We start from the raw sequence: 18375 nt of genomic DNA, 5'->3' as shown, positions 1-18375 counted from the left end.
GAACCAAACCAAAATTCACACCTCTATTGAAACCAAAGCAACTTTGAACATCACAAACGAGACAATGTAATCAGATCTGAGGGCTAAAGTTATGCCCAAAATGAATACTTAGTTGTATTAGAATGTTTAGATCAAAGATACTTTTTACAATCAAAGTGAAATAAGTTAATTTACAATAAGGTCATAAAAACTTAATAACTGTTAGAAAGAGAATATAAACCAGAAGAAAGGGGACAGCCAGCAGAGCCAGCTCTCACAGCTCGGGACATAGGAAAGATAGGACACAGCAACCGAGCTCACCGGCGAATACATCTAAAGAAGACCAGATTTTAAAAAGAAGATTGATTGTCAAGTTGGGCCTGAAGGTCCCTTCAACTAACCAGAAGGATCCAGAAGCAAGATCTTTTTACTTTCTGTAAAGACAGTGATTGCATCTTTTTAAAAGAAAAATAATATATATAATAATAAAATAACTTAAAAGTTTTAACCTGAAACAGTGGTTATTAGCCTACTTTACTTACTTAGCAACGCAGGACCCAGGATATCAATGCTACTGAGGGGTAAGTAGGTAAAATTCTTTGGTGAAGGTATGGGTTATACCGGGGGATAACTTGAAAATATAGTTTGACCTGAATAGCACCCACTGAAGCCTGCATCAGAGTCAGGGAGTGAGAATCCCTGTTTACCATTTAGAATATCGACCCTTTTTGGTATTGGGTGAATTCTAAGAAGAGTGGTGAGTTTTTAACTTCAATGTGGTTAACTCTTAAATGCCCTCTGAAATGGTTCAGCAAGCCACTCAATTGTATTCAACTGCCACAAAAAGGGAATGAAACTGACGGACCACTTGGCATCGAACCAGGCACCGGAAACGGCAACGGCAAGCCCAGCCCTGCCGATCCTGCAATGTCCTTCTTACTAACATCTGGGGGCGTGTGCCAAAGTTGGGACGTCTGTTCTGTACACAAGAAACAGGACAAATTCAACCCAGCTAATTACCACCCTATCAGTCTGCTCTCCATCATCAGCAAAGTTGTGGAATAAGTCATCAACAGGGCTATCAAGCGGCACTTACTCAGCAATAACCTGCTCACGGACGTACAGTTTGGTTTCTGCCAGGGTCACTCAGCTCCTGACCTCATTACAGCCTTGGTTCAAAGATGGACAAAAGAACTGAATGCTAGAGGTGAGGTGAGAGTGACTGCCCTTGACATCAAGGCAGCATTGGAGTGAGTGTGGCATCAAGGAGCCCTAGCTAAACTGGAGTCAATTTGAATCAGAGGGAAAAATCTCTGCTGGTTGGAGTCAAACCTGTCACAATGGAAGATGGTTGTGGTGGTTTGAGGTTAATCATCTCAACTTCAGGACATCACTGCAGGAGTTCCTCAGGGCAGTATCCGAGGCCCAACCGTCTTCAGCTGCTTCATCAATGACCTCCCTTCCATCATAAGGTCAGAAGGGGGATGTTTGCCGAAGACTGTACAATGTTCAGCACCATTCGTGACTCCTCAGATACTGAAGCAGTCCATGTCCAAATGCAGCAAGACCTGGACAATATCCAGGCTTGGGCTGACAAGTGGCAAGTTACATTCACACCACACTTGGCAGGCAATAACCATCTCCTACAAGGGAGAATCTCACCACCGCCCTTGATATTCAATGGCATACCATCACTGAATCCCCCACAATCAACATCCTGGGGGTTACCATTGATCAGAAACTGAACTGGATTAGCCACATTAATACTGTGGATACTAGAGCAGGTAAAGACTAGGAATCCTACGCACGTAACTCACCTCCTAACCCCCCAAAGATTTTTTAAAAATAATAATTTTTATTCAAATTTTCACATTTTCACAAAAAAAGAAAACAGTAACAGAAAATTCAAAGAACAAAAAGAACAAACCCCCCCCCCCCCCCCATATATACAAAAGAGAAACAATAAATAAACGCCCATCGTTAGCGAAGATTCAACACAAAACAAAAACAAAGAACCCCCCCCGGGTTGCTGCTGACCTTTTGATTTTACCGTTCTGCCAGGAGGTCTAGGAATGGTTGCCATCTCCTGAAAAACACCTGCACTGACCACCTTAGGGCAAATTTCACCTTCTCCAATTTAATAAACCCTGCCATATTGTTGACCCAGGCCTAACCCCACAAAGCTTGTCCACCATCTACTACAAGGCACAAGTCAGGAGTGTATTGCAATACTCTCCACTAGCCTGGATTAGTGCAGCTCCAACACCACTCAAGAAGCTCAACACAGTCCAGGGCAAAGCAGCCCGCTTGATTGCTCCTCCTTCCATAAACATTCAAACCCTCCACCACCAACAAACAGTGGCAGCCTTGCGTACCATCTACAAGATGCACTGCAGGAACTCACCTAGGTTCCTTAGGCAGCACCTTCCAAACCCACGACCACCACCATCTCTAGAAGGACAAGAGCAGCAGAAACCTGAGAACCCCACCACCTGGAGGGTCCCCTCCAAGTCACTCACCAGCCTGATTTGGAAATATATCACTTCTCCTTCACTGTTGCTGGGGCAACATCCTGGAGCTCCCTTCCTACAGCACAGTGGGTATACCTACACCTCAAGGACTGCAGTGGTTCAGGAAGGTAGCTCACCTTCTGAAGGGCAACTAGGGATGGGCAATAAAGTTGGTCTGACTAGTGATATCCACATCCCGCAAATACATTTTTAAAAAGGGGCAGCACGGTAGCATGGTGGTTAGCATCAATGCTTCACAGCTCCAGGGTCCCAGGTTCGATTCCCGGCTGGGTCACTGTCTGTGCGGAGTCTGCACGTCCTCCCCGTGTGTGCGTGGGTTTCCTCCGGGTGCTCCGGTTTCCTCCCACAGTCCAAAGATGTGCGGGTTAGGTAGATTGGCCAGGCTAAATTGCCCTTAGTGTCCTAAAAAATAATGTTAATGGGGGTTGTTGGGTTACTGGTATAGGGTGGATACGTGGGCTTGAGTAGGGTGATCATTGCTCGGCACAACATTGAGGGCCGAAGGGCCTGTTCTGTGCTGTACTGTTCTAATTCTAAAAAAAAAGGATCATCCACTCAAGTTTGATTTATTTACAAGGTATTTGGACAGAGACTGAAATACATCACAAGTTGATAATGCAAATGTAAAAAAGCTTGAAGACCACATAGTTTAAATATCTAATAATAATAATCTTAGTGTCACAAAAAGGCTTAAATTAACACTGCAATGAAGTTACTGTGAAATGCCCCTAGTCGCCACATTCCGACACCTGTTCGGGTACACAGGGAGAGAATTCAGAATGTCCAATTCACCTAACAACACGTCTTTCAGGACTTGTGGGAGGAAACCGGAGTACCCGGAGGAAATCCACGCAGACAGGGGGAGAAGGTGCAGACTCCGCACAGGCAGTGACCCAAGCTGGGAATCGAACCTGGCAATCTGGTGTTGTGAAGCAACAGTGCTAACCACTGTGCTGCCATACCGCCTTGGAATGCATTGCTTTCATTGTCCCATAACTTGTATAACACATCAATTTGGTATGGAAAACGGACAAATCGATTGCCACAGTAACTATTCTAATTTTTTTCTCCCCCACCTATCCTGCTAATCTTTTGGGCTGTGGAGGTGAGACCCACACAAACATGCGGAGAATGTAGGGAGGTTACATCATTACTATATTAGTTATGAACACGTGCAAATGTACAAATGGGGAAGCGTAGACCATTTGGCCCCTTGAGCCTGCTGCTTTCAATAAGATCTAATCTGGTCTGATTGTATCCTTCAAACCTACTCCTGGTAACCTTTCACCTAGCAATGGCTTATCAGGAGACTTTAATAATAATAATCTTCTTCTTGTCACAAGTAGGCTTACATTAACGTTACAATGAAGTTACAGTGTAAAGCCTCCAGTCGCCACACTCTGGCGCCTGTTCAGGTACACAGACGGAGAAATCAGAATGTCCAATTTACCCAAGAACACGTAGTGATTAGCACTGTTGCATCCCAGCACCAGGGTCCCAGGTTCGATTCTGGCTTGGGTCACTATCTGTGCGGAATGCTCGTTCTCCCCGTGTCTGCGTGGGCTTCCTAGTTTGGCGCGGGAGATGATTCTTGGTGTTGAGTTGTGGTGAGACTGCCACAGTATTGACCAGGATGGAAGCCGGCAGAATACTTGCACATCTTTGTGCCACTTTATCAGGCAACCTGGCCATTTAAGATTATTCTGCTGAGAGGTAAGTGCAATCGATTCAAGTTAGCTCCCACAGATATCTCACATTAAGTGATGCACAGGATCATTCAAGGCATAAGGTGGAGGTGATAGTTACTGGGACAATAGGGCAGCAGGGTGGAGCAGTGGTAAGCACTGCTGCCTCACGGCACTGAGGACCCAGGTTAGATCCCGGCCCCAGATCACTGTTCGTGTGGAATTTCTACAGTCTCCCCATGTCTGTGTGGGTCTCCCACAACCCAAAGATGTGCAGTGTAAGTGGATTGGCCACACAAAATTGCCCCTTCATTATAAAGAATACAAAATAAAAAGAAAAAAATGCAATCAGAGTCAACTTGGTTGTATGGAAAGTAAATTGAATTTGACACATTTAATAGATAGTTTCTTTAGTATATAGCTCGTAGAATAGATAAAGGGAAGTCAATAGCTGTGGGTAAAGTGCCACACAAAAGGTTTATGTGCAAGGCAAGCACATGGAGTTGGGTGCTAGGTTTAGCATGGACATAGGATTGGTTAATCGGCAGGAAGCAGAGATTGGGGAGTTGACGGGCTGATTCTAGTGAGTGTCAAGGATCGGTGCTGGGGCCTCAGCTATTTGCTTCCTATATTAATGACTTAGACAAAGAGACGGAGGAGTGACATATTCAACAGAAAGTGCTGGGTAAACTCAGCAGGTCTGGCACCACCCTTCAGTTCTGCAGAAGGGTCGCATGGACTCAAAATGTTATTTCTGCTTCTCTCGCCACAGATACCGTCAGGCATGCTGGGATTATCCAGTATTTTATGTTTTTCGTTCAGATTTCCAGCATCTGCAATATTTCTCTTTAATTATTCTGGGAATATATGATTGTGATGATATATAACTAGTTGTGAATGTAAGCAACGAGTAAGACACAAAGAGACTGCAAATAGATATAGACAGGTAAAGTGAGTTGGCGACAAGGTGATAACTGGGGTATAATCCGTGGAAGTATGAAGTCATTCATTTTGGTAATGAGAACAGAACTGCAGGATTTTGTTTTTCAAATATATGAAACTTAAATATTCATAGAATATACAGTGCAGAAGGAGGCCATTCAGCCCATCGAGTCTGCACTGGCTCAAGGTCAACACCTCCACCCTATCCCCATAACCCAGTAACTCCACCCATACAAAGGGCAATTTTGGACACTAAGGGCAATTTATCATGGCCAATCCACCTAACCTGCACATCTTTGGACTGTGGGAGGAAACCGGAGCACCCAGAGGAAACCCACGCACACACAGGGAGGATGTGTAGACTCCGCTCGGACAGTGACCCAAGCCAGAATCGAATCTGGGACTCTGGAGTTTGTGAAGCAATTGTGCTATCCACAATGCTACCATGCTGCCCTTAAGAACAAATTAATCTACACTCCATCATTCTATCGTAATCCATGTACCTATCCAATAGCCGCTTGAAGGTCCCTAATGTATCCGACTCAGCTACTTCCACAGGCAGTGCATTCCATGCCCCTACTACTCTCTGGGTAAAGAACCTACCTCTGACACCCCCCCTATATCGTCCACCATTCACCTTAAATTTATGTCCTCTTGCAATGGTTTGTTCCACCCGGGGGAAAAGTCTCTGACTCTCTACTCTATCTATTCCCCTGATCATCTTATAAACCTCTATCAAGTCGTCCCTCATCCTTCTCCGTTCTAATGAGAAAAGGCCTAGCACCATCAACATTTCCTCGTAAGACCTACTCTCCATTCCAGGCAACATCCTGGTAAATCTCCTTTGCACCTTTTCCAAAGCTTCCACATCCTTCCTAAAATGGGGCGACCAGAACTGCACACAGTACTCCAAACATGACCGTACCAAGGTTTTGTACAGCTGCATCATCACCTCACGGCTCTTAAATTCAATCCCTCTGCTAATGAACGCTAGCACACCATAGGCCTTCTTCACAGCTCTATCCACTTGAGTGGCAACTTTCAAAGATCTATCAACATAGACCCCAAGATCTCTCTGCTCCTCCACATTGCCAAGAACCCTACCGTTAACCCTGTATTCCGCATTCATATTTGTCCTTCCAAAATGGACAACCTCACACTTTTCAGGGTTAAACTCCATCTGCCACTTCTCAGCCCAGCTCTGCATCCTATCTATGTCTCTTTGCAGCCGACAACAGCCCTCCTCACTATCCACAACTCCACCAATCTTCGTATTGTCTGCAAATTTACTGAACCACCCTTCAACTCCCTCATCCAAGTCATTAATGAAAATCACAAACAGCAGAGGACCCAGACCCTGCGTTACGCCACTGGTAACTGGGCTCCAGGCTGAATATTTGCCATCCACCACCACTCTCTGACTTCTATTGGTTAGCCAGTTCGATATCCAACTGGCCAAATTTCCCACTATCCCATGCCTCCTTACTTTCTGCATAAGCCTACCATGGGGAACCTTATATCCCTGATATCCTATGTTACTAAAATCCATGTACACTACATCCACTGCTTTACCTTCATCCACATGCTTGGTCACCTCCTCAAAGAATTCAATAAGACTTGTAAGGCAAGATCTACCCCTCACAAATCCCTAATCAAGCAGTGTCTTTCCAGATGCTCAGAAATCCTATCCCTCAGTACCCTTTCCATTACTTTGCCTACCACCGAAGTAAGACTAACTGGCCTGTAATTCCCAGGGTTATCCCTATTCCCTTTTTTGAACAGGGGCGCGACATTCACCACTCTCCAAACCCCTGGTACCACCCCTGTTGACAGTGAGGACGAAAAGATCATTGTCAACGGCTCTGCAATTTAATCTCTTGCTTCCCATAGAATCCTTGAATACATCCCGTCAGGCCCAGGGGACTTGTCTATCCTCAAGTTTTTCAAAATGCCCAACACATCTTCCTTCCTAACAAGTATCTCCTCGAGCTTACCAGTCTGTTTCACACTGTCCTCTCCAACAATATGGCCCCTCTCATTTGTAAATACTGAAGAAAAGTACTCATTCAAGACCTCTCCTATCTCTTCAGACTCAAAACACAATCTCCCACTACTGTCCTTGATCGGACCTACCCTCGCTCTGGTCATTCTCATATTTCTCACATATGTGTAAAAGGCCTTGGGGTTTTCCTTGATCCTACCCGCCAAAGATTTTTCATGCCCTCTCTTAGCTCTCCTAATCCCTTTCTTCAGTTCCCTCCTGGCTATCTTGTATCCCTCCAGCGCCCTGTCTGAACCTTGTTTCCTCAGCCTTACACAAGGCTCCTTCTTCCTCTTTACAAGACATTCAACCTCTCTTGTCAACCATGGTTCCCTCACTCGACCATCTCTTCCCTGCCTGACAGGGACATACATATCAAGGACACGTAGTATCTGTTCCTTGAACAAGTTCCACATTTCACTTGTGTCCTTCCCTGACAGCCTATGTTCCCAACTTATGCACTTCAATTCTTGTTTACAGCATCGTATTTACCCTTCCCCCAATTGTGAACCTTGCCCTGTTGCACGCACCTATCCCTCTCCATTACGAAAGTGAAAGTCACAGAATTGTGGTCACTATCTCCAAAATGCTGCCCCACTAACACTTGCCCTGGTTCATTACCAAGTACCAAATCCAATCTGGCCTCCCCTCTGGTCGGACAATGTACATACTGTGTTAGAAAAACTTCCTGGACACACTGCACAAACACCACCCCATCCAAACTATTTGATCTAAAGTTTCCACTCAATTGGGAAGTTGAAGTCACCCATGACTACTACCCTGTGACATCTGCACCTTTCCAAAATCTGTTTCCCAATCTGTTCCTCCACATCTCTGCTGCTATTGGGGGGCCTATAGAAAACTCCCAACAAGGTGACTGTTCCTTTCCTATTTCTGACTTCAACCCAGTAGGCAGATCCTCTCGAACTGCCTTTCTGCAGCTGTGATTCGATCTCTAATTAACAATGCCACCCCCCCCCCCCCCACCCCACCCCCACCTCTTTTATCACCCTCCCTAATCTTGTTGAAACATCTATAACCAGGGACCTCGAACAACCATTTCTGCCCCTCTTCTATCCAAGTTTCCGTGATGGCCACCACATCGTAGTCCCAAGTACCGATCCATGACTTAAGTTCACCCACCTTATTCCTGATGCTTCTTGCATTGAAGTATACACACTTCAACCCAACTCCGTTCCTGCAAGTACTCCCCTTTGTCAGTGTTACCTTCCCCACTGCCTCACCACACGCTTTGGCGTCCAGAATATCGGCTACCTTAGTTGCTGGACTACAAATCCGGTTCCCATTCCCCAGCCAAATTAGGTTTTTTTTCTTTCTTTTTTAAAAATAAATTTAGAGTACCCAATTCATTTTCCAATTAAAGGGCAATTTAGCATGGCCAATCCACCTACCCTGCACATCTTTGGGTTGTGGGGGCGAAACCCACGCAGACACAGGGAGAATATGCAAACTCCACACGGACAGTGACCCAGAGCCGGGATCAAACCTGGGACCTCAGCGCCGTGAGGCTGCAGGGCTAACCCACTGCGCCACTGTGCTGCCCCTGCCAAATTAGTTTAAACCCTCCCGAAGAGTACTAGAAAATCTCCCTCCCAGGATATTTGTGCCCCTCTGGTTCAGATGCAACCCGTCCTGCTTGTACAGGTCCCACCTTCCCCAGAATGCACTCCAATTATCCAAATACCTGAAGCCCTCCCTCCTACACCATTCCTGCAGCCACGTGTTCAACTGCACGCTCTCCCTATTCCTAGCCTCGCTATCACGTGGCACCGGCAACAAACTAGAGATGACAACTCTGTCTGTCCTGGCTTTTAACTTCCAGCAGAACTCCCTAAACTCGTTTATTACCTCCACACCTCTTTTCCTACCTATGTCGTTGGTACCAATGTGCACCACGACTTCTGGCTGCTCACCCTCCCCCTTCAGGATCCTGAAGACACGATCTGAGACATCCCTGGCCCTGGCACCCGGGAGGCAACATACCTTCCGGGAGGTTCGCTCGCGACCACAGAATCTCCTTGATTTACTTGGGGGCTGGTTTAGCACACTGGGCTAAATAGCTGGCTTTTAAGGCAGGCCAGCACCACGGTTCAATTCCCATACCAGCCTCCTCGAACAGGCACCGGAATGTGGCGACTAGGGGCTTTTCACAGTAACTTCATTGAAGCCTACTTGTGACAATCAGCGATTACCATTTTCAGAGAGACTTGGCTGTACTCCTATAAGGAACTCAAAATGTTAGCATGCAGGTACAACAAGCAATTAGAAAGGTAAAAAGCAGCATTTGACTGAGCGTGGCATCAAGGAGCCCGAGGAAAACGGAGGTCAATGAGAATCAGGGGGAAAACTCTCCGCTGGTTGGAGACCTAACTGGCACAAAGTAAGGCGGTTGTGGGGGTTGGCGATCAATGATCTCAGTCCTGGGGCATCACTGCAGGAGTTCCTCAGCCCAAGCTGCTTCAGCAGTTTCATCAATCACCTTCCTTCCAGGAGTGATGACTGAGCAATCTTCAGCAGCACTGGAAACTGCTCGGATGCTGAAGTCGTCCATGCCCATATTCAGCAAGGCCTGGACAATATTCAGGCTTGGACTGATAAGTGACAAGTAATATTCCCACCATTTAGGAGATGTAGCAGATGCCTGGGATCACAACCACATGCATGTGCCCCTCCAAGCCATACAGCATCCCATCTTGGAACTATATTGTTGTTCCTTCACTGTCGTGGGTCGAAATCCTGGAACCCTCCCTAACAGCACTGTGGGTGCACCTACATCAAATGGACTGCACGGTTCAATAAGGCATCTCACCACCATCTTCTCAAGGGCAACTAGGGATGGGTAATAAATGCTGGCCTAGCCAGCGCAACCCCCATCCAATGAACAAAGTTTTAAAAATCTTGGCTGTCATTACAGAGGGCCAGCAGTACAAGAACAACCAATTCTAATTGCATAGATCTTTGATGAGACCATAGCTGGAGAGCTTTATGTAGTATCGGTCTTACCATCTGAGGAAAGATATATCAGGGATATGATACAGGAAGAGTCCATTAGATTGATTCCTGGGATGAGAGAATCGTTCTGTGAGGAAAAGCTGAATAAATTGTCCTCATCCTCTCTGGAATTTCAAAGAGTGAAGTGATGTTCTCCCTGGATCAGACAAGATTCAAGGGTCAACACTGAGCGGTTGTGGAATCAAGGACATGAGGATGCAGTCTCAGGTGAAGATTGGGACTCAGATGAGGTGAAATGCTTACATTCAGACTCATGTGAATCTTTGAAATTATCTAGCTCCGAGAGTTGTTAGCGACCCATCACTGAATACATTAGAGACTGGGGTTAATAGATTATTGAATCCACGGGGAATCAAGGTGATGTGAGGAGCCGAGGACGCAGGGAAGTGGAAGCTGTGGAGAGTGGAGTAGACTTAAGGGTCACCTCATGGTCCAACCCTTGCTCACATGTCTTATGCTGGCCTTGCTAGCAATGCCCACATTCCCACAAATGAATACAATGGTCTGCTGGTCCATACAGTCAGAGGGTACCTTACACCTGCTGTTTGCGTAACTGCACAACTCACTCTGCATTTGATCTGAAGTCTCCTTTGAATTGCTTGGAACCGGGTCCAGTAAAGATGGTCACAAAATTAAACCGACCCATTAGGCCCTCACTTGACAATGCCTTTTCCGTCCTCAGTTCATGATTTCAGTGCATCTTTGTCTCTCTCTCTCTCTTTTCGTTTGAAATATAACCCCGAGCATTGCCTTATCATTCAAATTTTATGATCATCAGCTCCTGGTTTTGTCAGATTACATGCGTTACACCACATGAACCTATACTGTTCATTAGATCCTAACTGAAGTTTTACCGCAGAGGGTTGAAGAGGCTGGGCCGTTGAGTATGTTGAAGACTGGCGGTGGTGCAGTGGTTAGCACTGCTGCCTCACAGCAATGAGGACCTGGGTTCAATCGTGGCCCTGGGTCACTGTCTGTATGGTGTTTGCACATTTTCCATGTCTGCATGGGTCTCATCTCCACCACTCAAAGGCTAGGTGGATTGGCCACGCTAAATTGCCTGTTAATTGGGGGAAAAAATTGGGTACTTTAAATTTAGAAAAAATAATTTATGTTGAAGGCCGAGATAGACCGATTTTTAATCGGCAAAGGAATGAAGGGTTATGGGGATAAAGCGGGAAAGTGGAGTCGAGGACACATCAGATCAGTTGTGATCTCATTGAGTAATGGAACAGACTTGATTGGCCGAACAGTCTACTTCCAATCCTGATTTCTGGTCCATTGAGGTGAACCACGGGTTTTCTGCTGATTGATGGGAACAGGATTTTCCCCCTTCCTGCTCTTTCTCTCTAAAATAGATGGTCAGCAATTTAAAAATCTTTCAGAAAATGATACTTTTGGGGCAGTAAGGTGGCGGTGGTTGGCACTGCTGCCTACAGCTCTAAGGACCCGGGTTCGATCCCGGCCCTGGTCATTGTCCGTGTGAAGTTTGCACATTCTCCCCGTGTCTGCATGGGTTTCGCCCCCACAACCCAAAGATGTGCAGGGTAGGTAAATTGGCCACACTAAACTGCCCCTTAATTGGAAAAATGAATTGGGTAATCTAAATTTATTGAAAAAAGAAGAAAATGTTACTTTCACTCAAGGTTGAACCAAATTTCGATTTGATAATGCTATTCTGTATAAAGTTATGGGCTGACTTCACTCACACATCTCTTATCCTGAAATCAATTGTTGAATTCACATTTTGTCATACAAATAACATGTTACAGAATGTTCTCCTTTTTTGGACAGGATCTTTGATCTCTTCACAACTTCCTGGTGCATCAAAGGCACAGCACAAATGAAACAAAGACAGTGAATACAAAAATACTTTTATTACGTCTGCTCTCTGTACGAATATAATGAAGCTTCTCAATGCTACATTATAGGGTCTGTTGATAATTGTTACTGTTACAATTTCATCATCAGCACCATCTGTACTATAAAGATGATGGAGGCGGCTTGTGTGTGCGCGCAAGTGGATGTCATCCCAGCTCCAAGGTACTCGAGGGGAATACGTTGCCATGCCTCATTCTCATTCACTCCTCATGCGTGAGCAGGGCTGTCCCGTTTTAATGGCAAACATTCCAACTTTTATTTCCTCCAATTAAGGGACAATTTAGCGTGGCCAATCCACCTAACCTGCACATCTTTTGGGTTGTTGGGATGAAACCCATGCAGACACGGGGAGAATGCGCAAACTCCACACGGACAGTGACCCAGGGCCGGAATTCGAACTCAGGTCGTCAGTGCCGCAGTGCCAGTGCTAACAACTGCACTACATGCCGCCCTAAACATCCCAACATCACACTGATTTCACAGTACAGTATTCCCACCCAGGATAAAGCATGACGGGCCAGAGCCATCGCCACAGGATGCATTAACCATTCCAGAATGGAATCCCTTCCATGCAAAATGACATAAAAATGTGAGGCAAAAATAAGGACTTACAAATAATTAGTACAAGCTCGGAATTTTCTTAAGTGTGTGCAGTCTGCATTTACAACAGGGATCCTGTTACAAGCCTGTGGAAGCCTTTGAAAGGGCAGGTTGTAGGTGGTGGGTGATTAATAAGATAGGTCTTGCTTAATTTGATAGCTATTGGTAGGGAGGTGGTAGCTGGCATAGTAGTAAAGTCACTGGGCTAGACATCCAGAGGCTCAGGCTAGTGCTTTCTTTTGTTAGAAATTATGAGTGCCCAATTCATTTTTCTCAATTAAGGGGCAATTTAGAATGGCCAATCCACCTACCCTGCACATCTTTATGGTGTGAGGGCGAAACCCACGCAAACACGGGGGGAGAATGTGCAAACTTCACACGGACAGTGAACCAGAGCCAGGAACAAACCTGGGATCTCGGCACCGCGAGGCAGCAGTGCTAACCACTGCACCACCATGTTGCCCTGGCTAATGCTCTTCGAAGGACATCAAATTGCACAATAGCCACAATGAAGACATTTGGATTTATGAAGCTATTCTCAGTAACAGTGCCCATGACAAAAATCACAATGTTTCTAGTGCAGGGGACCATTCAACCCATCGTGACTGCACCGGCTTTCCAAATGAGCGTCATAACTTAGTGCCATTCCTTTGCCTTTCCCCGTAACCCATCAACATTGTTCTATTCAAATAATCATCTGATGCCCTCTTCAATGCCTCAATTGAACCTGCATCACCACACTCTCAGGCAGCACATTCCAGTCTCCAACCACTTGCTGTGATAAAAATAAATTTCACATCACATTTGCTTCTTTTGTAAATAATATTACATCTGTTGCCCTCTCGTTCCCGATCATTTTTTCGCAGGAACAGTTATCTACTCTGCTCAGTTCCCCTCATGATTTTCAACACCTGTATCAAACCTCAGCCTTCTTCTCTCCATAGAGAACAGTCCCAACCTCTCCAATCTATCCTCATAACTAAAGTTTCTTATTCCTGGAGCCATTCTTGAGAACTTCTTCTGCACTCCCTTCAACATGTTCACACCCTTCCTAAAGTGTGGCACCCAGAACATAGGCAACACTCTAGCTGAGGTCTACCTAGTGTCTTGTATAAGTTCAGCATAACCTCCTTGCTCTTATACTCTTTGCAAAGCTCTTTGCAATATCATTGCTGGTTGTAAAAACCTATCTGGTTCAGCAATGTCCTGTTACGAAGGAAAGCAGCCATCCTTACCTGGAGAATCTCAGCTAGTCTGGCAGCATCTCTAGGGAGAGAAAAAGCTAACGTTTGGAGTCCGATGACTCTTTGTCAAAGCTAAACACGCTAAATTGTCGCTTAATTAGAAAAAATGAATTGGGTACTCTAAAATTTATATTAAAAAATAATGGCTTAAAACAGGAACTGATGTACAGACAAAATGCCCCTTGCCACCAGCGCTCGTGCTGCCCTGCAATTATTGCTGACCTATTCTGCAGTCTCAAAATTATTAGCTTTGGGTGAGAATGTTTTTTTTTTTTTTAAATTCATTTATGGGGAGGGATGTGGACGTCACTGGCTGGGCCAGCATTTGTTGTACATCCCCAATTGCCCTTGAAGTGAGTGGCATTTCAGAGGGCCTTTTACGAGTCAACCACATTGTGGGTCTGGAGTCACATGTAGGCCAGACCGGGTAAGGGTGGCAGCGTTTCTTCCTTCAAGGGACATTAGTCAACTATATGTTTTTTTTTAACAACTGACAATAGTTTCCTGGTCATCATTACTTTTATTCTGAGATTTCTGCTCAATCATCTGCAGTGGTTCCTAGAGTGTTACCTGGGTCTCTGGATTACTAGTCCAGTGACAGTACCCATTACGCCAATGACTCTTAATCGGTTATTACAAAGTAACTGCGAGTAGAACACAATTTGGGAATTCAGGACAAATTTCTTTACCCAGAGTGGTGAGAAAGTGGAACACGCTCCCAATTAAGAGAATGGTTGAGGGAGATGTAATTGAGGACAGACGTAATGGGGAGGGAACTAGATAGGCAGCAGAGGGAAAAGGGAATAGGAGGCGGCGATGGTGGAGACGACATGGAGCTGGGAGGAGCTTTGTGCATAGCATCAACACCAGCATAGGGCGAATGGCTTGTTCCTGTGCTATACTTTCAATGTAGTAAGTATGACCCAAATGGAATTCTTAAATTGAATACAATGCATTAAAAAAATTGGGTGTCTGCAGGAGATGCAACACAGCACAATTACATCATTTACGCCACACCCTGACAAATATTTAAAAGCTTTCCCTGTGCAATATTTCAGTAAATCAAGGCAATAATGATGCTACAATATACATTCCATCAAGCAGATCACAAACATACATACCAGGTTTGGAGCGGAGCAGAGCAGGTCACTCTGCCGCTTGAACCTGCTCTGCCATTGAACAGCTGACCTGATTGAAACATGAACTCCATATTTACATTTGAATGCACATGGTTTAATACAGCAGCACTTTTAAATTGACACATTGACAAGATAACCTTCATTTTCCAAACAGTCCAGCAGCCATTTGTTATTTCTGTGGAGAACAAAACCTGGTCTGTTATAGCGTCACTGCACAGTTAATTAGTTTCTTCCGGCTCCTCTTCGCTGAATTTCACAGCTTCCTCATTCAGTTAAATACCAGAGTGAACAAATTCCATCTCAATCACCTGTCCTTTCGATTTCTGCAAAATCAGCGCCCGGAAAATGAAAGCAATCGGCTGGAGAGCAACTGTACTTGCAGAGGGCGTGAGGAAACCTTGTGCAGACAGAGATACCTGGCCAGTTTAACCATTAGAGGTTGGATTTAAAAGCAGTCAAATGCCATAATTAATAGTTTAATGCACCCATCTGATCACAAAAGGCAGTAACCACCAGAGGAAGGCAACCAATCTTGGGTTGGGGATGGTCGACAAATCTGGCTTGAAACAAAATGGCCAAAAGCCATTTGAAACAAAATGTAGCAGCTCTCCAGAATGAAAAGCATACACCAACTGGGGCTGTTCGCTCAGTGCCAAATGCATGGCTAAGGGTTAAAGAACAGAAGGACTTTGGCTAACATGATGTCCAATTGTGAGGCTGAAATGGCTCAAAGCTCTTCACAGAGTTAATTCCTTTCAGTAGCTTTAACTATTGCAATGTGGACGAATGAGTCAGTCATACAACTGCAGCAATATCTGGGGAGCGTGCGTGCGTGTGCCTGGGGAGCATGCTCGCATGTGTCTGGGGAGTAAGCATGCATGTCTGGAGACTGCATGCGTGTGTCTGGTGAGTGTGTCTGTGTGTATCTGTGTGAGCATGCGTGTTTATGTCAGAGTGTGTCTCATGTTAATTTGAAACCCTCTTTTGATCATCACCTTGAAATTTTGGCTGGATGAATGGCCAGACTTATTTATGAATTGCAATACCCCACCTGAAGGATGGCACCTCACTCATGCAAGACAGTGCATCCCAAAACCGGGCACTAAACATCTATGAAGTAAGATTTTCTGAATATTGCTTTGGTTTCTTTTGCCAATCATCTCAAATCTATGCCCTCCAGCAATTGACCCTGCAACCATGAGGAACAGTATTGCACAACCTGAAAAGATGTGAAAGTCAAATTGCAACAGCCCCTTCAGGTTCCTAAATTCTGACGCATCCCGCTCAACAATGCGGCCTGTAGATGGGAGCTAGTGCTATTCTCCGCTCGATTGCAGCTACCCTTTGTAAGCCAATACCCCAATGGGGGGAGGGGGGGCTGGGAGTGCAGATGATCCTTCACAGCGAAGGTATGTGCCTCCTCCCACCCCATTACGACAAACAATAACCGGAATCGGAAAGCAAAAACGCTGCAGATATTGGAAATCTGAAACTAAAAACAGAAAATGCTGCAAATGCTTTGTAGGTTTGGTTGCGTCTGCAGCGGGGAACAGAGCTAATGGTTCAGCTCGAGTTGACCTTACATCAGGTCGCGACCTGAAACTTTCAAATGCTCAGCTCTCTACAGACGCTGCCAGTTCTGCTGCGCATTTCCAGCATTTGTCGACCTTGCACAGTTCATGAAGCAGATTGGTGCGGCGTCTCAAGCATAGAGAGGGGTTTATGTGTGCGTGCCACATACTTCACTGAATTTCCTCCAAACTCCAACCCCCCCCCCCCCCCCCCCCCCCACCCCCACCCCCCACTTCTTATTCCACTACAGGAATAGCCTCACAACAAATTTTCAAGTATTCCCAACTGCAGCAACACACAAGGTGGCGTAAGGCGATGGTGAGAATCCATCTTTGGTGAACACCGCTCAAGTCGATGGCTGTGCAGTTGGATGGTGGCTCCGCTGATCAGTAAGGTGACCTATTTGTCACTTTATTGTTTTGCCTCGCACTCGACCAAATCCCCCCCCCCCCCCCCCCCCGCTTTCAGTACTGGGACACTGGCAGATCTCCCCGAGCATTACACCTTGTGCTCGGCAGGGGGGGGGGGGGGGGGGGTCGCTTTGCTGTTGACAACGAGCGTTATTCCGCAGAACCCACAATCAGCACAAACTGCTATCAGTTAACCAATTGGTTGCTGTGGGCAAAGGAAAGGGCCCCACCTGTGCCCGACTCTGGATCAGAAGAAAACAAACATGGTGCAACTGTTTCTCTTCCCTTTCCTCGCATTCGTCCCTTTGTTAAAATCTGTGACACATACAATTTGCATTGGGTTAGGTGAACTAGGGAATGTGCTGTCGCTATCAGCGACATGGCAGTGGCCTGATATTACAGGGCTCACCAGGGCCTGGTGTTTCTGAACTCATGCTTACGTCGTATCCACTGGGCGCTGAGGGAAACTCCCAGCTCGACCCAGGGAATGGCGGCGCCTCGCAGACTGGCTGCCTCTTCCTCACGCTGGGCCTGCTGCACCGAGGCAACCTGCCTGTCACCGTCCCTCGACCGTCCTACGTGGGGACGTTCCTCTGGCTTCCCAAGGCTGGGGCCTTCCCAAGTCTGGGTGTTCTCGGCGAGGGGGGATACTGCTTTTGGGTCTCGCTGTCCGACGAGGGACCGCTCTGGCCCCCTGGGTGCTGGTGGGGGCTCGATGTCTCCAGCGCAGGGCGGCTTCCGGTTCGAGTCAGAGTCGCAGGTGAGGCCCTTGAGATCCAACGGTGGCACGTTCTGGGTGGGCTGGTCCGGCTGGCTGGTTACTCTGAATTAAAACACAAAGCACAAGAGCTGCGTTAAATTTCTTTCTCTTTTTAAATTTAGATTACCCAGTTAATTTTTTCCAATTAAGGGGCACTTTCGCGTGGCCAATCCACCTACCCTGCACATCTTTGGGTTGTGGGGGTGAAACCCACACAAACACAGGGAGAATGTGCAAACTCCAGACAGACAGTGACACAGGGCCGGGATCGAACCTGGGATCTCAGCGCCGGGAGGCAGCAGAGCTAACCACTGCACCATTGTGCTGCCCGTTAAATTTCTTTTTAATCAATTTAGAGAACCCAATTCTTCTTTTCCCCAGAGGCAGTTTAGTGTGGCCAATCCACCTAACCTGCACATTGGAGTTGTGGGGGTGAGACCCACGCAGTCATGGGGAGGATGTGCAAACTCCACACGGACAGTGACCCGGGGCCAGGATCGAACCTGGGGCCGGGATCGAACGCGGGTCCTCAGTGCCATGAGACAGCAGTGCGATCCA

The 18375-nt window shown here is 46.3% G+C and overlaps 1 protein-coding gene across 1 annotated transcript in view; it reads right to left on the bottom strand.

The window, feature by feature from the left end:
- Window positions 1-17102: 17102 nt before the first annotated feature.
- Window positions 17103-18375, bottom strand: part of atat1 (alpha tubulin acetyltransferase 1) — a 62145-nt gene continuing 60872 nt past the window's right edge. Inside the window, exon 12 of the mRNA XM_038815295.1 lies at window positions 17103-17880. Within this exon, the coding sequence (XP_038671223.1) occupies window positions 17463-17880 (418 nt within the window). The 3' untranslated portion in view covers window positions 17103-17462. The remainder of the gene's footprint in view (window positions 17881-18375) is intronic.

This window comes from Scyliorhinus canicula, chromosome 13 (genome assembly GCF_902713615.1).
Source record: "Scyliorhinus canicula chromosome 13, sScyCan1.1, whole genome shotgun sequence".
NCBI lineage: Eukaryota > Metazoa > Chordata > Chondrichthyes > Carcharhiniformes > Scyliorhinidae > Scyliorhinus > Scyliorhinus canicula.
This window is presented reverse-complemented; position numbering and strand designations above follow the sequence as displayed.